The sequence below is a fragment of the Bos mutus genome, chromosome 26 (assembly GCF_027580195.1).
Source record: "Bos mutus isolate GX-2022 chromosome 26, NWIPB_WYAK_1.1, whole genome shotgun sequence".
NCBI lineage: Eukaryota > Metazoa > Chordata > Mammalia > Artiodactyla > Bovidae > Bos > Bos mutus.
Genome location: NC_091642.1, coordinates 33,203,018 through 33,226,797, shown reverse-complemented (window position 1 = coordinate 33,226,797; position 23,780 = coordinate 33,203,018). Strand labels below are relative to the sequence as shown.

At 46.7% G+C, this 23,780-nt stretch overlaps 1 protein-coding gene across 1 annotated transcript in view; it reads right to left on the bottom strand.

Moving 5' to 3' along the window:
• SLIT1 (slit guidance ligand 1) overlaps positions 1–23,780 on the bottom strand; it is a 172,196-nt gene that overhangs the window by 130,479 nt on the left and 17,937 nt on the right. Inside the window, exons 2-4 of the mRNA XM_070363611.1 lie at positions 21,716–21,787; positions 19,453–19,524; positions 12,909–12,980 (exon numbers count right to left, since the gene is read on the bottom strand). Coding sequence (XP_070219712.1) covers positions 12,909–12,980; positions 19,453–19,524; positions 21,716–21,787 — 216 coding nt within the window. The remainder of the gene's footprint in view (positions 1–12,908; positions 12,981–19,452; positions 19,525–21,715; positions 21,788–23,780) is intronic.

The window sequence follows — 23,780 nt, the reverse complement described above, 5'->3', positions numbered from 1 at the left end:
CTCTGTGGTCCTCTGGCTCTCACTCATTCCAGACTCCTCATTCTAAAAGACACAGCGCATCTGCAACCTCCTCCCAGGCCGACATCCACAAAACACACTACAATTGCGGGGTCCCTGCTGGGGGGCAACTGCACCCCCTCCACCCACCTATGTCTGCCACAGCCTTCAACACCTGACTTTAAACCTACTTCCCCAAAAGACTCCTGAGTGATCTCTCTTTTCTTTCTGTTCCTCTGTTTTCTAAAATTTTCTATTACAAAAGGCAGTACAGCATAGTGGGTAACAACTAGCTATGTGACCGATTTACTTAACTCAACCATGCCTCAATTCTCAACTGTAAAATGGGGATAATCATCGCTTAGGACTGCAACAATGAAAAAGAGAAAATGCCCAGAAATAATTTGGCACATAAGTGCTTAACCAATGGTATTCAACTCTCTTTAAAAAAAATATTGGAATGATGGCTCAAGCATTTTTAAATGCCTTGTTTAACTGGAAAAAAAAATAAATCTCTTATCTCTTATCTTTCTTTGCTTTTCTCTATTTTCCAAATGATCAATATCACAGAATTATTTATATAATGTTTGAGATGGTTTTTTAAAAATCCCCACACCCCTAGAAGTTATTCATAAGAGCCCCCTCCTGTGTGCACTCCCCTCTTCTCAGTGCTTATGAATTGTTTATTCCTTACCGATTTTATCAAGCTATAGGAGAGAACTGGCTGCTTTTTATTCCTTTGAGCCCCTCTAAAAGGTCCCCAGCAGGATGTAATCCCTAAGGACGACCTATCCACAGCTCTTGCCTCCAGCTCTGCCCCAGGCCCTGCATTCCCTGACTATCCTTATTTGTGAAGGCTCACAGAAGTATGGCTGTGAGGCAGTTGGGGGTAGGGGGTGGGTGGGGCCGTGAGGGGAGCTGGGGGCCGAGGCCGAGGCTGTGCTGAGGACATCCATGCTGGGCCGTGTCAGCCACTCTGGTGTGCTGGTCGCCAATCTCGTGCTGGCCGCCCTCTTCGATAGAGGCTCCGGGGCCGGCCCAGTGGGATGTGTGCATTTTCACTTGAGCCTTGACAGCAGGCAGAGATTTAATGATTGGAAAGCACTTTGAGAGCCCAGAGTGCTCCCTAATTGCCAACTCATAATCCCCAAATCGCTCTCTGCATGGCAGCAAGAGGTGAAGCATCTGCCCTTGGGAGGGTCTTTGTTCATGGGGCTCTCACTCCAGAACCAACCCGTGCAGAGGCAGACAGGGGCTCTGCCCAAAAAGGGGTCCCCACCTAAGACTCAGCAAGCATGCTGGGGAACAAGGCTTCTCAAAGTGTGGACGAGACCAGACTTACCAATAATGCAGATCCTTGGGCCCTTCCACACCCATTAACTTGGGGTCTTTGATGGCAGTGCTGATTCCCACACTATTTTAAGTGCTGATGCTTTAGAGATAAGAATGTGGGTCTGGGATCAGGGGGACCTGTTTTCAAACATCAGCTCTGTCTTTTACAATTATGGTTTTCTCAGGATATATGCCCAGTGGTGGGTTGCTGGGTCATATGGTAGTTTTATTCCTAGTTTTTAAAGGAATCTCCATACTGTTCTCCATCATGGCTGAATCAATTTACATTCCCACCAACAGTGCAAGAGGTTTCCATTTTCTCCACACCATCTCCAGCATTTATTGTTTGTAGATTTTTTGATGATGGTATGAGGCAATATCTCATTGTACGTCAATGTTCATTGTAACACTGTTTACAATAGCTAGGACATGGAAGCAACCTAGATGTCCACACACACATGAATGCATAAAGCTGTGGTACATACAATGGAATATTACTCAGCCATAAAAAGGAACACATTTGAGTCAGTTCTAGTGAGGTGGATGAACCTAGAGCCTGTTATACAGAATGAAGTAAATCAGAAAGAGGAAAACAAAAATCATATATTAACATATATATATATATATGGAATCTAGAAAAATAGTACTGATGACCCTATTTGCAGGGCAGGAATGGAGATGCAGACCTAGAGAACAAACTTTGGATACAGCAGGGAAAGGAGAAGAGGGAGATGAATTGAGAAAGTAGCACTGAAACATAAACATTACCATATGTAAAATAGATAGGTCTTGGGAAGCTGTTGTGTAACACAGGGAGTTCAACTGAGGTGCTCTGTGACAGCCGGGAGGGGTGGGAGTTGAAGGGAGGTTCAAGACGGAGGGGACATAAGTACACTTATGGCTGATTCACACTGTTGTAGGGAAGAAGCCGACACAATATTGTGCAACAATTATCCTCCAATTAAAAATTTAAAAAAAATCTCAGCTCTGATCCTTACTGACTGTGGCCTCAGCAAGTTATCTGACACTAGACTCACAGATCTAGGTTTTCCCTAAAAATAAAACTTTGAAGAGTTTTGCAATCAGATCAGTTCAGCAACACCCTACATGTCCCCTATGAGTGGACTAAAGGGGCTGAAAGCAATTCCCAGAGAACCTTATTTGACCTCAAACTTCCCCAAACATTTTTGATGACCCAACGGATGTTGGCAATTTGATCTCTGGTTCCTCTGCCTTTTCCAAATCCAGCTTGAACATCTGGAAGTTCACGGTTCACATACTGTTGAAGCCTGGCTTGGAGAATTTTGAGCATTACTTTGATAGTGTGTGAGATGAGTGCAATTGTATGGTAGTTTGAGCATTCTTTGGCATTGTCTTTCATTGGGATTGGAATGAAAACTGACCTTTTCCAGTCATGTGGCCACTGCTGAGTTTTCCAAATTTGCTGGCATATTGAGTGCAGCACTTTCAACAAAGGTCCATCTAGTTAAAGCTATGTTTTTTCCAGTAGTCATGTATGGATGTGAGAGTTGGGCTATAAAGAAAGCTGACCACCGAAGAATTGATGCTTTTGAACTGTGGTGTTGGAGAAGACTCTTGAGAGTCCCTTGGACTGCAAGGAGATCCAACCAGTCCATCCTAAAGGAGATCAGTCCTGAATATTTATTGGAAGGACTGATGCTGAAGCTGAAACTCCAATACTTTGGCCACCTGATGCAAAGAACTGACTCATTTGAAAAGACCCTGATGCTAGGAATGATTGAAGGCGGGAGGAGAAGGGGACAACAGAGGATGAGAAGGTTGGATGGCATCACCTACTCAATGGACATGAGTTTGAGTCAACTCTGGGAGTTGGTGATGGATAGGGAGGCCTGGCGTGGGGTCACAAAGAGTTGGACACGACTGAGCGACTGAACTGAACTGAACTTCCCCAAACCTTCCTACCTGTGCCAGAAACACCTCACTGACTTAACATCTCACAGACAAAGTTCACGAAATTCCTTTCTGGGAAAGGGAGAGTCTAGGGGTGAGGGATGGTGTGTTAAGGCAGCTCTGACAGGAGGGAGCCCTGTTCCTCACGCTCAGGGTCCGAGGCCGGTTCAGTCCTGTAGATCTGCTGCCTGGAGTGGGCGTGTCACTAAAGCGAGGTCACCTTCCTGCTTCGGGTAATTTCTCTCGGAGGCAAGACAGATCCATTTTTAACAGTTCTTCATTTCAGCAGAGAATACCCCCTGCCTCTGATGGGGGCTGGCGACCAGGACGGGGAGGGAGGCTTTGTTCTTCTGACCAGTGCTGACAGTTTAATTAAACCTAGCTCGAGACGGGGTCAGCGGGGTCAGGCATTCTTCAACAGGGCTCCGGCAGGACATCACAGAGGCGCCTCACCAGCCACCACGGCCCTGGTAATGAGTTATCCTGGCCCTCACGGCGGGGATATAAATAAGGGGAAATAAATACCCAAGGCTGCCCTTAATCACCCACCCTCACCCCCTCCGGGCCCAGCAGAGACACAAAAGGTCAATCTTGTCAAGGCTAAAAAGAAGCCCAGAGGAGCTGGGTTTCCAGAGCGGCCTCTGAATGAGGATGGGGATGAAACCCGCAAGAGGAGGGATGGCAAGGCAGCGGGAGCAACTCCTCTCCAAATCCCAAATCTGGGAGTTCACAGGCAGTTGACACACACGGTGCTCCCCCATCCAAAGTGGGTGAAGACTCGGTTTTGCTGCTCTAAGAGGTTATTGTTGTTTAGTCGCTAAGTCCTGTCCAACTCTTTGCAACCCCATGGACTGTAGCCCACGGGGCTCCTCTGTCTATGAGATTTCCCAGGCAAGAATACTGGAGGGGATTGCCATCTCCTTCTCCAGGGGATCTTCCTGACCCAGGGATCGAACCTGAGTCTCCTGTATTGGCAGGCTTTACTACTGAGACACCAGGGAAGCCCCATAAGAGAAGGAGGAAGGTTCAAATCTCTCTCTAACCCTAACCTTAACCCCTATGTGTATCTGTGAAACAACATCGCCACATACTCGCATGGTGGCTGTCAGGTGAGGAAGCTGATCTTAAATCTAGTTAACCTGCCACCAGGGTATAACCACTCCTGGCAGGAGACACAGGTCCAGCCAGTTAAGCATCTGCTCCCTCCACCACACAATGACACACCAAACTGCTGTCAGGTCAGAGGATGCAGCCCACTTTCAAAGAGCACTAGTGAGGAATCCTCACCGCTGGAGGCACAGAGCCTCCCCCACCCCAGCTGTCTCACACAGCCGTCAAGTGTTCTCAGCACTGACCACAGTGCCTGGCCCATAAGAGGTCCTCTGTAAATGTTGGGTGGGTGGGTCGGGGGTGGATGGGCCAGTAGATGGAAGGTGAGAGGGAAGTTGGATGTGGTGAGGAGAGGAGAAGGGAGGGTGGGTGAGGCATGGGGGAATAGATGGGTGTGTGGTAGGTTTATGGCTATGTTGGTAGATGGGTAGGTGCAGAGCGAATGGGTGGGTTTGGTGGGTAAATGAGTGAAAGACTGGATGGGCAGGCAGATGGATAGGTGAGTGGGAGGGTGTTAGATGTGAGGACCAGTGGGAGGAGATAGAGGATGCAGAGATGGTCGAATTGAAGATGGGTTGGTAGATGGGTAAATGGGAGCACAGAGAGGAAGGCTGGAAGGGTTGTGGTAGATGATCAGATGAGAGGTGGGTGGGGTATCAGCAGGTGGATGGGTGGATGAGCAGGTGGGTGAGTATAGCAGGCGGTAGAGAGGGTGTAGGTGGATAAGGAGAAAGGATGAGCTTAGACATCAGACACAGCAGGGTTCAAACTTGACTCAACTCCTTGAACAAGTCATAAACCCTCTGAGCTTGCACTGCTTCATCGATAAAAGGGAAATTCACCGATTTTCTGAGCACCTACAATGTGCTACAAGCCTACACCTGATATGAGAGGAAGTTACACCCCTCTTTAATCTCCACAACAGCCTGTGAGGCAGACATTATCTGGTAGAAGAACCTCAGGCTCAACGGGGTTCAAGGAAGTGCCCCAACATTATTTATCTAGTGTTGACTTTAATTCAGACAACAGAGGTTTTCCACTGCATACAAAAATGGGAAAATCTCCTGTCATAAAATAATGTACTCTGGGACTTCCCTGGGCATCCAGTGGCTAGGACTTGGTGCTCACGATGCAGGGGGCCAGATTCCACCCCTGGTCGGGAAACTGCCTCAACTAAAGGATCCCATACACCACAGCTAGGACCCAGTGCAGCCAAATAAATAAACATTTTTTTAAAATATGTACTCTTTTTATTGAACACCTGGGAAATATAAAGAAGAAAGTCACCCAGAGGTAACGCCTGTTGGCATTTTGTAGTCATTTTCCTGTGCACCCTTTGGAGTGATTTATTTAGTGATCTTAGTCAAAACAAGTTTGCATGCTGGCTTTGGTATCACAAACATTTATCTGCATCACTCTACGTCTTTCATAAAGGCCATTTCTGACAAGGATATAAATATTCCACCAAGTAGATATACCAAAGTTTACTTAATCGTTCCCCCAAGGTTGCACATTTTGGTTGTTGTATTCTTTTCAATATTCTATATTTCAACATTCTAAATTATGCTGCAGTGAACATGTTTGTAATCATATTTTATTGACCTTAGGGTCAATCCCCAAACGCTAGATTTCTACATCAAGGTTTAAGCCCATTTTCAGACTTTTCATGGTCCCTTCAAGGCCTGGTGTCTATTTCCAACCCGATTACCAAACTGCTCTTGGTCCAAACCAATCATCTCTCTTATCCTGAACGTGGAAAGAAATGGGCTGACTAATCCACCAACTGGAGAAATGTTAGTGAGGAATAACCAGCCACAGGATTTTAACTGCTGGAAGCTTCACAGACAAAATCAGTTGACATGTGGGCCACACTCCACCTGACAGGCTTTGTGTCAGCTCCTTACCCTGCACACCTGGTCTCTCATTGTCATGCTGATATAGCATAATGACCCCAGTGGGGGGAAAAAAATCTGTGACTTGTTCCAGTTGAAAAGGATTAGTAACGGATCTCTCAAAGGAGAAGAAACGTCACCAGATGAGAGACCAGAAACACCAAGCCCTGCCTCCCCTCTTACCCTCCTCCTATGGGGGGGTCCAGAGTGTGACTGCGCCAGACAGTCCCACTGCCCACAACTCATCCCCTTGGCCCAGGGGTGAATGCCTGGCCGAAGATGGGCCAATCGGATTCTTTCCCTAGAAATCTGGGCTGGGACCACAGACACAAGGGGATCTGAGCTCCAAAGTCACAGGAAGTAAGAGAGGAGTGACCATGGCGTCAACCAAAGTCACAGTGGAACTGAGATGCTGCTGGTAAACCTAAGACACTGGTCTGCCGGGAGAAGTGGGACAATAAAGCAGATGGTCAGAAAGAACTAGAAATACCCCTCACACCTCTGGTCCCCACTGTGCCTCGTTTCCTGTCAAGAGGAGCCCATGAGTCTGCTGCTGATGCCCTTACCATACCCCAGCCCAGCCCACCCCACCCCACCAACCTGCAAGTCCTGTTTCTGGAAGCAGGAATGCCCAAATGCTCCTCAGCCAGACCACTGGGAGAGTAAACAGAGATGTTTGGAATGCCAGATGCTGAAGTCAGTGGATTGGGGATGAGAAGGATAGAAAAGAATATTAGCAAGTAAGTCTTTAGGCACTTGCTCCTGCATCCTTCCCTATAACCATCACCAGGGGTAAAAATACAGGGTCCTGACACCAGGGATAAACATCCAGATCAATAAAAAGTCTTGTTTAATCATTTCTGCTCAGCATGTACCCGTTTTGAGATGACCTGAACTGGAGAGGCATCAGGAAGTACTGTCCCTGGTCATGAATTTAAGCTCTAGGCTGATCTACATGGGGAGTGCTGCACAGCAGTCCTCCCCAAAGTCACATCAGCCTGAACACCTGTACTCACAGGTGGGCTTAAGAAATATCAAGAGGAAACAAAATGACAGTCTACAGACTGGGAGAAAATATTTGCAAATGATGCTACTGAAAGAGATTAATTTCCAAGGTATACAAACAGTTCATCCAGCTTAATATAAAAAAAAAAGTCCAATCAAAAAATGAGCAGAAGCCCTAAATAGACTTTTTTCCAAAGAAGATATCCAGATGGCCAACAGGCACATGAAAAGATGTTCAATATTGCTAATTATCAGAGAAATGCAAATCAAAACTACAGTGCGGTATCACTTCACACAGTTAGAATGGCCATCATTAAAGAGTCTATAAATAATAAATGCTGGAGAGGACGTGGAGAAAAAGGAACCCTCCTCCTACCCTGTTGGTGGGAATGTAAATTGGTATAGTCACTATGGAGAAGAGTATGGAGGTTCCTTAAAAAAACATACTAAAAATAGTGTTACCATATGATCCAGCAATCCCTGGGCATATATCCAGAGCAAACTCTAATTCAAAAAGATACGTATACCCCAATGTTCATAGCAGCAGTATATACAATAGCCAAGACATGGAAGCAACCTAAAATGCCCATGAGTAGATGAATGGATAAAGATGTGTATATATAGTTAGTTAGTGTTAGTCGCTCAGTCTGATTCTTTGTGACCCCATGGACTGTAGCCTGCCAGGCTTCTCTGTCCACGGGATTTTCTAGGCAAGAACACTGGAGTGGGTTGCCATTTCCTTCTCCAGGGAATCTTCCTGACCCAGGAAGAACTCAGGTCTCCTGTACTGCAGGCAGATTCTTTACCATCTGAGCCACCAGGATATACAACAGAATACTACTCACTTATTAAAAAAAGAAATGAAATAATGCCTTTTGCAGCAACATGGATGGACCCAGAGATTATCATATTAGGTGAAGTAAGTCAGAAAGAGAAAGACAAATATGCTATAATATCATTTATATGTGAAATCCAAAGAAAATTATATAAATGAACTTATTTACAAAACAGACTCACAGACATAGAAAACAAACTTATGGTTAATTACTAAAGAGGATAGCAGGGGGCAGGAGGAGATATAAATTAGGGGTTTGGAATTAACATATACACACTACTATATAAAAATAAACAACAAGGACCTTCTATATTAAATATCCTATGATAAACCATTATGAAAAAGAATGTATATATATACATATATATATGGGTATAACTTGGCTATACAGTAGAAAGTAACATTGTAAATTGACTATACTTCAATTTTTCAATGGTTAAAAAGAAGAGGAGAGCTAGAGAAAATAGTCTCCCTTCATCCAGGCCAACAGTGCTCTGCATAAGGACTGGCTTAGTTAGGGACTAGATAGATAGATGGATCAACATATACAGTAACCACATATACAGTAGAATATAATTCAGCCATGAGAAAGAAGGAAACCCTTCCATTTGTGACAGCATGGGTGGCCCCCAGGGGATTATGCTAAGTGAAATAAGCCAAAGACAAATACTGCATGGTATCACTTATGTGTGTGTGTATAAGTTGCTCAGTCGTGTCTGAGTCTTTGCGACCCCACAGACTGTAGCCCACCAGGCTTCTATGTTCATGGGATTTCTCAGGCAAGAATACTGGAGTGCCATTTCCTTCTCCAGGGGATCTTCCCGACCTAGGGATTGAACCTGGGTCTCCTAGGCAGATTCTCTGCCATCTGAGCCACCAGGGAAGCCTGCTATCACTTACATGAGGAATCTAAAAAAAAAGTCAAATTCATAGAAGCAGAGTAGAAAAGTGGTTGCCAGAGGCTGTGGGATGGACAAATAGAGAGAGGCTGGTAACAGAGTACAATCTAATGTATGACATGATGACTATTGTTGAAACACAGTCCTAACATAATTGGAATTTACCAAAAAAGTAAAACTTGAATCCCTTCAATAATATGTGAGATAATGGATACATTAAAGAACTAGATGGAAGCAGGGGACCCTTTCATCATGCATGTGTATATCAAATTATCACAGGACACACTTTAAGTAATTTCAATTTTGTTAATTATACCTTAGCAAAGCTGAAATTTAAAAATAAATTTAAAAGTTTTTAAAAATAAAGTAAATGACGGAGAATCAAAGCAGTGTCCAGAACTTAACAGCAACAAGGGACTTGCTCCAAACCCTAGATGGTGAAGGGCATCCACGTGACCGAAGGGAAGAAAGTCAAAGCAGGTGAATAATGCTGGGAGTGTAGGGGCCAATGTGCAAAGGGCTAAGAGGGCTTAAGAGAAGGGAAAAGAAAAGCACAGAAGGAGACCAGGAGAAAAGATGTTCAGGATGAATTTTTGCAGAGTTAACAGAAGCAGAAGATATTAAGAAGAGGTGGCAAGAATACACAGAAGAACTGTACAAAAAAGATCTTCATGACCCAGATAATCACGATGGTGTGATTACTCACCTAGAGCCAGACATCTTGGAATGTGAAGTCAAGTGGGCCTTAGGAAGCATCACTACGAACAAAGCTAGTGGAGGTGACGGAATTCCAGTTGAGCTATTTCAAATCCTAAAAGATGATTCTGTGAAAGCGCTACACTCAATATGCCAGCAAATTTGGAAAACTCAGCAGTGGCCACAGGACTGGAAAAGGTCAGTTTTTATTCCAATCCCAAAGAAAGGCAATGCCAAAGAATGCTCAAACTATCGCACAATTGCACTCATCTCACACGCTAGTAAAGTAATGCTCAAAATTCTCCAAGCCAGGCTTCAGCAATACGTGAACCATGAACTTCCAGATGTTCAAGCTGGTTTTACAAAAGGCAGAGGAACCAGAGATCAAATTGCCAACATCCACTGGATCATCGAAAAAGCAAGAGAGTTCCAGGAAAACATCTATTTCTGCTTTATTGACTATGCCAAAGCCTTTGACTATGTGGATCACAATAAACTGGAAAATTCTGAAAGAGATGGGAATACCAGACTACCTGACCTGCCTCTTGAGAAACCTGTATGCAGGTCAGGAAGCAACAGTTAGAACTGGACACGGAACAACAGACTGGTTCCAAACAGGAAAAGGAGTACATCAAGGCTGTATATTGTCACCCTGCTTATTTAACTTAATATGCAGAGTACATCATGAGAAACGCTGGGCTGGAAGAAGCACAAGCTGGAATCAAGATTGCCGGGAGAAATATCAATAACCTCAGATATGCAGATGACATCACCTTTATGGCAGAAAGTTAAGAGGAACTAAAAATCCTCTTGATGAAAGTTAAAGAGGAGAGTGAAAAAGTTGGCTTAAAGCTCAACATTCAGAAAACGAAGATCATGGCATCTGGTCCCATCACTTCATGGCAAATAGATGGGGAAACAGTGGCTGACTTTATTTCTCTGGGCTCCAAAATCACTGCAGATGGTGATTGCAGCCATGAAATTAAAAGACGCTTACTCCTTGGAAGGAAAGTTATGAGCAACCTAGATAGCATATTGAAAAGCAGAGACATTACTTTGCCAACAAAGGTCCATCTAGTCAAGGCTATGGTTTTTCCAGTGGTCATGTGTGGATGTGAGAGTTGGACTGTGAAGAAAGCTGAGTGCCGAAGAATTGATGCTTTTGAACTGTGGTGTTGGAGAAGACTCTTGAGAGTCCCTTGGACTGCAAGGAGGTCCAACCAGTCCATCCTAAAGGAGATCAGTCCTGGGTGTTCATTGGAACAACTGATGTTGAAGCTGAAACTCCAATACTTTGGCCACCTCATGCAAAGAGTTGACTCATTGGAAAAGACTCTGATGCTGGGAGGGATTGGGGTAGGAGGAGAAGGGGACGATAGAAGATGAGATGGCTGGATGGCATCACCAACTCGATGGACATGAGTTTGGGTAAACTCCGGGAGTTTGGTGATGACAGGGAGGTCTAGCGTGCTGCAATTCATGGGGTCGCAAAGAGTCGGACTCGACTGAGCGACTGAATTAAACTGAAAGTTGTGATAACTCCCATAAGAGGCAGCTTGGAGAAAGGACAGAACAAGAGAAAACGAGAGCTGCTGGGGCTCAGTCAGGACAAGGCCAGCTGCCCACCAGGGACCAGTAGCAGCATGGACCTTGTGTGCAAGAGCTGGCCCCCAGGCTAAGGGGTTGCCTAGGCTGCTGGGAAGGATCTTGTGCCTTCAGCCATCAAGGAAACAAAAGTCAAACCACCCTGGATGTGCCTGGCACCAAAGGGCCAGCCTACCAGTTATAGGGGGGCTGACAGAGAAGGCCTAGCTCAAGCCCAAGGTTGGCAAAGGCCAGCAGAAGAGATCCTCACTGAGAGATCGTCTCCACCTCTGTGGAGAGACCTCCAGGTCAGAAGAAGGAAACAGGAAGTGACCAGAGAGACAGAACTGAAAGGGACAGAACTGAAAGTTAGAGCTCCACCCTAAAACAAAACCTCGAAAGCAGGATCCATGAGAAATTCTGTGGCTGCCTTCAGACCACCGGGCTTACCAAGGAGCGGCAATCAGGACAGAGGTGGAAAGAACTAGCCATATTTAATCAGAGAAGAGAGATCAAGCTCCAGGCTCCACAGGCACACCTCTCAGCACTCTGCAGCCCCATGGTGCCGACCCCACCCAGCCTCCACCCCTTGTCTTACCCATTGCATCTCCAGACTTACATGCACCACCACCTACATGGGGTCCTATAAGCTTCTTCAGGGAAGAACCAGCAGCCCAGTATCTCACACAGTGCTCTGCTGGGCACACAGAAGGTCCAAACCAATGGTTTTTCAGGTTTGTTAATGATAACTAAACCTCCCAACTCAAAATTAAAAAACCTGAAAACTCCTCAAAATTGAACAAAAGTACTGTCCTTGATTGTTCTAGGTACTTACAGAAAGCAAAGCTAGAAAAATCAAAAATTATTAAAAGCCTATTTAGGGTTCAAAGTTAAGAAAATGTTTCTAATACACAGATGTGTCCAACAGTGGAATTGGCTGCCCAAGGAGGTGGTGAACTCCCCACTGGAGGCAGCCGAGCAAGGATTCAAAGACTGTACATACACTAAGAGGCTGCAGAAGAGATTCCTTAGGCAATCTCTAAGGTCCTGTCCAACCCAAGATCCCACAGTTGTACAGGAGAACAATTACAGACATATCTGGTAAGTCATGGAGCCACAGAATTGGCCACTACATTTTAAACTTGAAAGAAACACATTTACAACAAATCAAAGCATGACTTCATGCTTTTAACAAGCTGGCAGACCTCATTACTCTGAGTTGAAAATAGATCCAAGAAGGGCTTATTTGAATGAATAAACCTTCCACCCAAGGCAGGTTATCAAAGGCAGCAAGAGATGCATGAGAACTGTCCTCTCTATAAAGTCTGGCATCACAACTGGCAAGTGTGCCCACCCTGAGAACATCACCACACCACACTGCCAGGGGCAGCACACAGAACTGGACAGACTACCAATTCTATCTAGTGCTTGCCACAGAGAAATGTCCCTAAAAGCACTGCAGAAAGATTGCCTTAGATCACCCGGATGATGCCTGCCAGGTGAGGAGTGTGGGGGTCACGGTCATGGGAATGTCCAGGCTCCACTGACCACACACTGCTCCCCCACCCCCAACAGGGCACGGGATAAGACCACAGAGAGAGCTTTCATCCATGGAGCGTCACTCACAGCCTCGACAGAGCCTGGTTATTCTGGAACAGCAGCTCTGGTAACGTGTGCAACAGGTTCCGGTTGAGTCGTCTAAAAAAAGAGAAGAGAGGAGAGGTTGGAAGTGGCCAAGCTGTCCAGGAAACCCAAACGACTTTTCAAAAAGCACAGGATTCAGAGTCAGAGGGCCCAGCGTTCAGATCCTAATGTGTCACTGTGTAACCCCAGGGAGTCACCTTCTCTGAGCCTCAGTTTCTTCATCTGTAAAGTGGGAATTCACCATCCAACATTGGGGCGGATAAGAAGAGAACATCTGAAAGCCCCTCAGTGGAGGACCTGCCATGTCCTGTGCAGTCAGTAAGAAGAGCGTCTTTCCTTCCATTATTCCATCCATGCCCATCATTATCTGCACTTTAGATTTCTGAGTCCCTGTATCAGGGACTGACTCAAATGTTATCTGTTTGTGAACTGCATACCTGACTACTCTTGAAATGTGAGATATACCCTAATGGGATAGGACTGACCACAGGGTTCTGATTCTTTATTGCTTTCATTCACATTTGGCCCAAGGATGATTCAACAGTTTTATTGCTTTAGGTATTTTTTTCAAATTGAAAATATCATTATAGATTTTTAAATTATTTATGAAAATGCATGCTTAATATTTTTGTAAAGCCTCAAATAGTAGAAGAGAAAGCATTAAGCCACCTGAATTTTTCTTACTCAACAATTTGCAGATGTCTTTCCATGCCAGACAGGCTTCCCTGGTGGCTCAGACTGTAAAGAATCTGCCTGCACAAGAGTATACAATGGAGAAAAGACAACTCTTTAACAAGTGGTACTGGGAAAATTGGTCAACCACTTGTAAAAGAATGAAACTAGAACACTTTCTAACACCATACACAAAAATAAACTCAAAATGGATTAAAGATCTAAACGTAAGATCAGAAACTATAAAACTCCTAGAGGAAAACATAGGCAAAACACTCTCTGACATAAATCACAGCAGGATCCTCTATGACCCACCTTCTAGAGTAATGGAAATAAGAAAAAAAAAAAAATGGGACCTAATTAAATTTAAAAGCTTTTGCACAACGAAGGAAACTATAAGCAAGGTGAAAAAACAGCCTTCAGAATGGGAGAAAATAATAGCAAATGAAGCAACTGACAAAGAATTAACCTCAAAAATATACAAGCAACTCCTGCAGCTCAATTCCAGAAAACTAAACGACCCAATCAAAAAATGGTCCAAAGAACTAAACAGACATTTCTCCAAAGAAGACATACAGATGGCTAACAAACATATGAAAAGATACTCAACATCACTCATTATCAGAAAAACGCAAATCAAAACCACAATGAGGTACCATTTCATGCCAGTCAGAATGGCTGGTATCCAAAAGTCTACAAGCAATAAATGCTGGAGAGGGTGTGGAGAAAAGGGAACCCTCTTACACTGTTGGTGGGAATGCAAACTAGTACAGCCACTATGGAGAACAGTGTGGAGATTCCTTTAAAAACTGGAAATAGAACTGCCATACGATGCAGCAATCCCACTCCTGGGCGTACACACTGAGGAAACCAGAATTGAAAGAGACACGCGTACCCCAATGTTCATCACAGCACTGTTTATAATATCCAGGACATGAAAGCAACCTAGATATCCATCGGCAAACAAATGGATAAGAAATCTGTGGTACATATATACAATGGAGTATTACTCAGCCATTAAAAAGAATGCATTTGAATCAGTTCTAATGAAGTGGATGAAACTGAAGCCTATTATACAGAGTGAAGTAAGTCAGAAAGAAAAACACCAATACAGTATATTAATGCATATATATGGAATTTAGAAAGATGGTAACAATGACCCTATATGAGAGACAGCAAAAGAGACACAGATGTATAGAACAGTCTTTTGGACTCTGTGGGAGAAGGCAAGGGTGGGATGATTTGAGAGAATAGGATTGAAACATGTTTATTATCATATGTGAAAAAGATCACCAGTCCAGGTTCAATACATGAGACAGGGTGCTCAGGGCTGGTGCACTGGGATGACCCTGAGGGATAGGAGGTGGAAGGGGGGGTTCAGGATGGGGAACACATATAAACCCATGGCTGATTCATGTGAAAAAGATCACCAGTCCAGGTTCAATACATGAGACAGGGTGCTCAGGGCTGGTGCACTGGGATGACCCTGAGGGATAGGATAGGGAGGGAGGTGGGAGGGGGTTCAGGATGGGGAACACATATAAACCCATGGCTGATTCATGTCAATGTATGGCAAAAACCACTACAGTATTGTAAAGTAATTAGTCTCCAATTAAAATAAATTAATTAATTTAAAAAAAAAAAGAATCTGCCTGCAAAACAGGAGACCCGGGTTCGATTCCTTGGTCAGGAAGATCCCTTGGAGAATGAAGCAGCTACCCACTCAAGTATTCCTGGAGAACTCCATGGACAGAGGAGCCTGGCTGGCTATAGTCCATGGGGTCGCAAAGAGACGAGTTAGACACAACTGAGTGACTAACACTTTCACACTTTCGCTTTCTTTTCCATGCCAGACAATAGAGAATGACAAATCTATTTTTAATTATGTTACTTTTAGTATGTCCATCATTTCTAATTCTTCTATAGCTGGAAGATTATTTAGTACTATAGACATAGGCAGGAGTAAGAAGTTTGGTTCTGGAATGTGGCCTTACAGACAATGCAGAAAAAATTCAGACTTGTCTGAGGAAGGCAGTGAAGTTTAACCTGACTCATCTTGACACCTTCGGTAACCAATTCTCTGACACTGGAGTGCAGGATTCCTACCCAACAGCAGGGCCTGTGGGAGGTGGGGGGAATGACACTTACAAAGTACAAAACCTTGGCACTCACACCATGTCTGTGGACCACCTTGCAGGAGCATCACCTAGGAAGCTGGTGAGAGAGGCGTGTCCCAGGCTACCCCAGACCTGTTGATTCGGGCTCTGCATCTCAACCAGATCCCCAAGGGCTCTGAGTGCACATCAAGGCTGAGAAGCACTGCAGTCTACTGTGTGTGGGTGCTCAGTCATGTCTGACTCTTCAACCCCACGGACTGTAGCCCACCAGGGTCCTCTGTCCATGGGATTTTCCAGGCAAGAATACTGGAATGGGTTGACATTCCCTCTTCCAGGGGATCTTCCTGACCCAGGGATCAAACCAGAGTCTCCTGCATCTCCTGCATTGGCAGGGGGATTCTTTAGCACTGAGCCACCAGGGAGCCCCTAGTCTACCATATATTTTGAATTTCCCACAACCATCTCCTTTAACAGCTCTAGAGGATGATAAAGTAACTGGGCAAAAGCTTTCTTCTGCTGGGAGGGAGGAGGAAATATAATTTGACGAGCTGAGTCTCGTTGGTCTGTGGTTACCTCCTAGGAGGTCACCTTTCATCTGACATGTGAGAAAGGTACCATTTTCCAACACAGGACAGTTAGAGTTACAATCTTAGACCAGCTGGAAGAAGTTTACTTTAAAGGTCAGGCTCCTCGGGAAACACATCATTGCCTTGGGGGGAATAAAGGACCACCAATGTAATCCTTAAAGCAACAGGAGTAGATACCAGATCGCTCCAATTTCCTTAAGCTCATCCAATAAATTAATCCTATATTTACACTGCATGGTAATCACTGGGTTTTGTTTTGTTTTCCCCTAAGACTTTCTCACTTCCCTGGCTTCAGTTTCTGAAAAACACTTAAAAGGAAAAGACATTCAACTGCTAAAGTGGAAAATCAAAGGACACCAAAGGAGAGAGCCAGCATGTGGAGTGACCTGCAGAAAGCTAAGAAAAATGGCAGGGGTAGTAAGGCCCCGACTGGCCTCATTCGTGCCTGGCACTGGGATAAATGCACTGTAGGCAGTACCTCAGCATCGGAGGGGAGGCAGAAGGGAAAGCTGACTTTCTCTCTTTTGAGTACAAAGCATGCACATAACCTCCCATCTCCTCCCCGAAATGACCCCGGAGAAAGTTTGACCATCGTCATCTCACCACGTGGCTGGGCTCTCAGGTTCTGAAGATATGTTTGTAGGCCTGGCTGAGCTGTCTCTTTGATAGCTGAGGGGAGTGGGATGTGAATGACTCCCCCAAGTCACCACCGAGTGGGAGAAGTTTCCGTGGCTCCCACTCCACATTACACGTGCTCCTCCCCCTCAGCCCACTCGGAGTGACTGAGTGCTCTGCCCCCTTCAACATCAAACAACCAAGCCCAGTGACCCACCATCCTCACGGCCGGCAGTACCACCTGCGTCTGCTTCTGGGCTCAAGTCTGTAACTACTTAAAAGAACCAATCATGTCTGTTCCCAAACCTGCTTATGCCAGAGATACTTATAATTATATAAATGAATAATGATTACATTGATGAATGAAACACTAGTGTGAAAAGAGAGTCATCTCTAGAAAAGCTGGTTGGCTGCCTTGGAAAGAATCACTATAACGAAAGATGCTAATTAAAGAGTTGTTGGGTAAAAGACTGGGGGGTGGCAGGGGGAGGTCATAAAAGAAATGCACAATTTCCCAGCCAGATTGCTTCCAAGGGCCCTCTAAAAATCTCACTCTGCCTTAAAGAACCTAAAAAGTAAGACATTGGCAAAAATTGAAAGAAAGAAAAAAAACACGGAGCCAGGTCAGCAAATGCACATAAGTTTTCACATCAAATGGATAGTTTCTATGACTCCCTACTTTATCCAGCTTTTATGATTAACTGATCCACCACTGGTCTCCAACAAGTCAGAGGAGAGGGTGTGGGCCATCCACAGCCGGCACTGGACTCCCCGGGGACAGAGCTGTCACATACCACAGGAACAGTCTGCCATGCAGCTGCTGGTGACTCACCCAGGAAAAAAGAATAGGAAAAGGAGAGAAGGGACAAAAGTCTCCAGCTACATGTCATGACTCAAAAAAGAGGATCCCGCCCACGCTTGGGTGTCAGCAGCAGGTGTGGCGAGGGCCACCAGTCCTGGCTACATTCCTGCCCACCTCTTCTCTTCCCGCAGGCCATGGCAGCCCCGGAGCCAGAGCTGAAATGCGTAAGGACCAAATCACCCCACAGAGAGGTCGTGAGCATGTCTTTTGCTCTGAGCCTTGGAAAGAAAATAAACATGGGACGAAATATCTGTTGTAGCTCTGGGTTCCTTATGGCTCAGTTTTAGACCCGGATAAGAAAAAGTTCAGCTTGGTTTTTCTCCAGGCTACAGGAAAGCAATGAGACAATCATCTTCTTTCCATTTACTTAATACCTAATTTTCTTTGAAGTAAAAGAGGAAAGTGAGGTGTTAGATTACAGCCATTAAGCGCTCAGGCTTTGGCGGCAAAATGATCTGGATTCTAATCCCCTCTTCTGCATTTAATCACTTAATAATCATTTAATAAGGCAAGTGCCTTAACTTTTGTGCACCTCCGCTTCTCATCTGAATGACACCGCTGACCACAGTGTTGTTTTAAGGATTAAATGAAATATTGGAGGACAAAGTATTTATCTTGGTGCCTGGCATAGAGTAAGGCAATCGATAAAAGCTATAATTATCATCATAAACTCACTGGGGGAAAAAAATCCACAAAAAAAGAAAGCACAAAGAATAAAATTAAAGTTAGCTGTTATTCCACCACTCAAAGTAATGAGAGCTAACAATCTCAATTGTTTTCTTCCTCTTGTATTCTGCACACATACAAGTTGATTTCATTTAAACAAAAGTCACTTCCTCCCTTTCCCACTTAACATTATATTAAGTGTGGACACATTCCTATGGCCTTAACAGTTCTTCAAAAATGTGGTTTTATACCTTACATCTCCACCAGAATGGCTGTTTCCAACTTTTATTATATTTAACTAATGTGCAGTGAATACCCTGATATACATATTTTCAGTTCTGTTTCTGATTATTTCCTTAAAATAAAATGGACTTTCTGATTCAAAAGGCATGAACTCTTGACACCTGCAGCCAAACCAAAGCAGAAAAACGAGGCCAGTGGCCAACCCCACCTCACCCATACCACATTCCTTTTTTTTCTCATTATTGCCAATCTGAAATGCAAAAATTGATCAAGAACTATTTTCAAACTCAAAAGTCCCCAAAGGAACAAAGGATGCAAATCAGAGAATACCACCTTCAATTCTGTGCTGTAGCCCCAAGCACCCCAGACACTGCTCCTGGGACATCCCTGCAGTTGGTCCCTTGGGCACCAGTCCTTCCTTTAAAGCCACACAAATCAATGACTGGTTACGTCTTGGGTATAAGATTATAGGAAGGAATTTCGCTTCCTCTGCACTGTGTGGATTTTTTGCCATAATGTATTTTCAGGGAAAAACAGCAGAGATTGCTGTGCTTAGAATGTGGGGTGGGGACCTCTCCAGCTTGTCTTTGCCATCATCTCATGATGACGCTGCAACCCCTTCCACACTGCCGCTGCCCCTAGCCCCCTGCAGGCAGGAAGCAGGCTGGGTGTGCAGCAGTGGCTCCTCCCAGAAGGCTCAACTTGCTTCAGTCCCCTCTGCCAGCCTCCACCGCCTTCCTGAGCCAGCACCCATGGATACTCACAGCCGCTCCAGCTCCTTCATGTCATCAAAAGCCCCCCGTTCCACCACTCCAATCTGGTTCTCCATCAGCTGCCTGGGGAAGCAAAGAGACAAGGACAGCTCCAGGATAGTGGACAAGGACTCCTAGAAACAGCTGGCACGAGGGAGTGAAACAGGAGCAGTGCCCGAGACTACACACTCCCGAGCCCTGACCTGAGTTAACACTTCTTCCCAGCTTCGCAAATTTCCAACACTGGCTCCTCAGCACACTCAGCCCCGACAGCAATTTGTGCTTCCAGCCCTGACCAGTACTGACCCTCTGAAGCTGTTAGCATGGCAAAAGGCCATGGGGAACAGAGCATTAGGCCATTGCTCCAAAGGCAAGCTCGGGGAAGCCGGCGTCCAGACAGCAGGGGCTAGCTCTGCACTCCTGGTGCACACACCCTTCTCCGGCCCAGAGGGCACACATCCATGGGGCAGAGCAGGGGAACCAACCAGTAGTAGGGGGAAGGGAGCTTGTGCCAACTGGGCACAGCCCACACATGCAACAAACACACTCTGCAGTTGGCAGACGACACCCCCTCTGCCAGCGCCCCCACTCTGCCTGGCCACATCTGCTGCCAACTGAACCACCTGGCTCGGGGGAACTCTGCCCCTCCTCACCGCCAACGCTCCCTGAAACCCAGAGCATCTGGCTGACAGGGCAGCATTTTTCACCAGCAGATCACTTGCTGCACAGTAATTTCTGAGCTCATTGAGTATGTCTTTCTCCCATGTTTTCCCCTCCTTCCCCTCAAGCAGGTGGCTTATGGGGTCCCACAAGGGCCTCAGATGAGGTTTGGGGCAGGGCAGGGGGCAGAAACTGCTACTGAACTCTTATCTTCCTCTGCTTTGTGTCCAAACACCTGGGCTGTTGAGGAGGTTACGCTGGAGTCTGGGGATCAGGTGGGGGGGGTGGGGTAACACCAAGATGGAAAGGGGGCTTCCCCAGACTCAGAGGAGTTTCCTGGAACCTGGGAAGGGGTCAGAGTCAGGGGTTCTGGAGAATCAGAAACCCCTTCCACAGTGATGGACAGCTATGATCCCAGAGAGGATCAACCACAGGCTCATCAGCTCCTCCAAGGATCTTCCGAGCCACAAAGTCAATCGCTCTGAAAGAGCTAGGGCCCAGGACCCTGAATTACCCAGGGAGTAGGGAATGAGGGACCCTAGGACCATAATGAATTTCCTTGCCAGCCAGGTGGGGTGTTGAAACTGGCTCAAAGTAGAAACTGAGTTGAAGTAGAGAAAATAGAGAACTGCAGTTCTTCCCTGCACACCTGAGTTTGTAGGCTGAGACATTCAGAGCAGGAGACATGAAGGGATCCACCCCTTCCCCTCACTCCTCACCCCTGCCCAGCCTGACAAGGCAGGTGCCATGGGTAACTCCTTTGCTGGCTGGTGGCCAAGCCCAACAAAGCCATACCTGCCACCTCCAATGTCTGCCACTGCCAGGCACCTGAAGGGGTAACCTCTGTCCTCAACTGCCCCCCATAACTTCCTCCTCAAATCAAGGGGTCTGTGGCCTCGCTGGGAAGTCTTTCTGGGGCACAAGTTCAAAAGAGCTGTGGAGACTGTTATAGACTGCATCAGGCTATTCTCCTCCCCAGAATTCATACACGAAAGTTCTTGGGATTCTGTTTAGAGGTAAGGCCTTCAGGTACAGAATTAAGGCTAAATGAGGTCTTAAGGGTGGGGCCCTAGTCTGACAGGACTGGTATCTTCATAAGAAGAGACACAGGGATATCCCTGTGCACACACATAGGAAAGGCCACTTGAGGACACAGCAAGAAGGTGGCCAGGAGCAGAGGCCTCCCCAAACCAACCCCGATGGCATCCTGGCCTTAGACTTCTAGCCCCCAGAACTGTGAGAAAATTAATTTTTGTTGTTTAACCACCCAGTCTGTGGCCTTTTGCTATGGCAGCTTGAGCAGACCTGGTCTTCCCTCACCCCAGCAGCCAGCCAATGGACAAGGCAGACCCATCTGCCCAGGCTCTGCCAGGCAGGGGCCACTGGTACCCGCTCCACACCCAGTTTTCTCAGTTATGTGTGAGGCAGTGGCCACTGTGGGTCAGGACTTAGCAGCACCTCGACCTACTGCTCACGTCACCCCAAGACTGACTACGCAGGGTAGGGGCCCCGCTGGCCTACAGCCCTAGGATCCACAGTCATGGCTCTACCATGAGACCACTACTGAGCGGGGAGGGCAGGAGGAAGGTTACAAGGGGTGGCATCTCATACTCACAGCACCCGCAGCTGCTTGAGTCCCGCGAAGTCGTTCTTGTGGATCCGAGTGATGTTGTTGCCATTGAGTTCCCTGGTGGAGGAGAGGAGAGAGGGAGATGGTGAGCTGCCCGTGGTGGGCCTCAGGCCGGCGCTTAGCTCCAGGCTGCCTCTCCACGTGGCTCAGTCATCTCACCAATGAGACTGGGTGCTTCCAGACAAGCTCCAGGACCCCAAGTCTATGTTGTCCTAGCAAGCTGGGGGCTCCCCTGGTGGTCTAGTGGCTAGGAGTCTGCATTTCCACTGCTGGGGGCATGGGTTCAATCCCTGGTCAGGGAACTAAGGTCCCTCATGCTGAGTAGTGCAGCCAAAAAATAAAAAATAAATAAAAAATTTTTTAAAATAAACTAAGACCTCTTTGCAGCAGATGTTCAACCAACAGGAACACTTAGGGGCCAGGCTCACTACTGGGAGTGCTCCAGAACACCAAATCATGGCTTTTGCCTTGAAATAGCTCAGTCTCATTGAAAAGACAAGACATTCACACAGGAAAGAACTTGGAAATTAGTTAGAGAGGCTCTTCAGGCAGAATCACCACTGAGCCTCAGTTTCCTCATCTGTAAACCGGGGATAATAACTGTTTATCTCACAGGATTAAAATAAGGCATAAACAAGTAAAAAGCGTGGCCCACACGTGGAAAGCGCCCCTTTGGGGGTACCACTGCCATCACCTGGCCGCCCTGGCTCCCATGAGTCATCCATAGTCAGAGCGGGAGACAGCAGAGGGGGCCGTGACACTAAAGGAGCTGAGAAAGTGGGACTCAAGCTGAGGCCCCAAAGACAAGGCAGAGCCACCGCAAGAGAGATGGAGCGAACGTTCCAGGGAAGGAGAAAATCCGGAACGTGTGGCTATCAGGGGAGGAGACGCTGAAGGTTGGGAGCCATGGGAAGCAGGATTGGGGGAAGGTGGGTTCTGATTGAAGCGGGCCTGAGAAAGCAAGTAGAGGACAGACAGGGAGCCAGCGTGACTCCAGACAGGAGCTGCTTGAGACCAGTCCTGCAGAGGGGACAGGAGGACAAGGCCCAGGCAGGGAGCCCCGATCCCACGACTTCAGTGGCTCCTCCCCTCATGCCGTCCTGGCCTCCAGCTCTTCCTCCCTCCCAAGGCCATGCTCCTCCCTCGGCCCTCCCAGTCACGCCCGGGGCACCCTGGACATGGACCCCACCCCAGAGGCCGACTGGCCTCACCTCCTTCCCCCTTTCACCCAGCCTCCCAGGAAAGCTCACTCAGCCTCTGCAGGCCATTCCTCTTCATGGGAACCCGGTCCAGCCTGGGAAAGGGAGGCCACTCCAGGGATCAGGCACTCCACTCCTAAGAGAGTTTGTCCATGGAGCCACACACAGTGGACTCTCACTCAGGCCCAGCTCCAAACCCAGCTGTCACCTTCACACCTGACCTGTCTTCCTGTGCAGCCCCGTGCTCCCAGTCACACGGCCTCCTCCTCTTTCTCACCATCATCATGGTCCCCAACACACTTAACAACAACCCAACAGCACCCACCCCAACACACGCAAACACACACACACACACACACACACACACACACAGAGTTCCCTGCAGCCCAGTCTCCTCATTTACCAACTTTGGTCAAAGGTTCCTGCTGTAGCCACTGTCCCAAGCCAAGTCCAAGCTACTTTGAAAAACACCAAGTTCCCTTTCCTAAAAGTGTTTTGGAAGTGTGATGTTCTAGAGTTGCTTCCACCAAAAACAAGGTGATATTGGTTTCCACACACTCTAGGAGCTGGGCTTTGTGTGCACCCTCACAAGACGCTGAAAGGCAGTTACTGTGTCTTACAGATGAGAAGAGAGTCTCAGGTGCAGCACCTTCACGAGGTCACATCCGGTGATGAAAGAGCAGGGATCCCAACCCGTGGTCATCGGATCCTGGAGCCCAGCCTTCTTCCTCCCACCAGGCCAGGGTCTCTCCCCAGGTTGACAAGCTGGTAATTCATTCAACCCATCACTGTCTCTGCCCTTCCCCTGAGCCTGGCTCCTGATCCTTCAGAGCAGCTGGAAAAACTTGTTC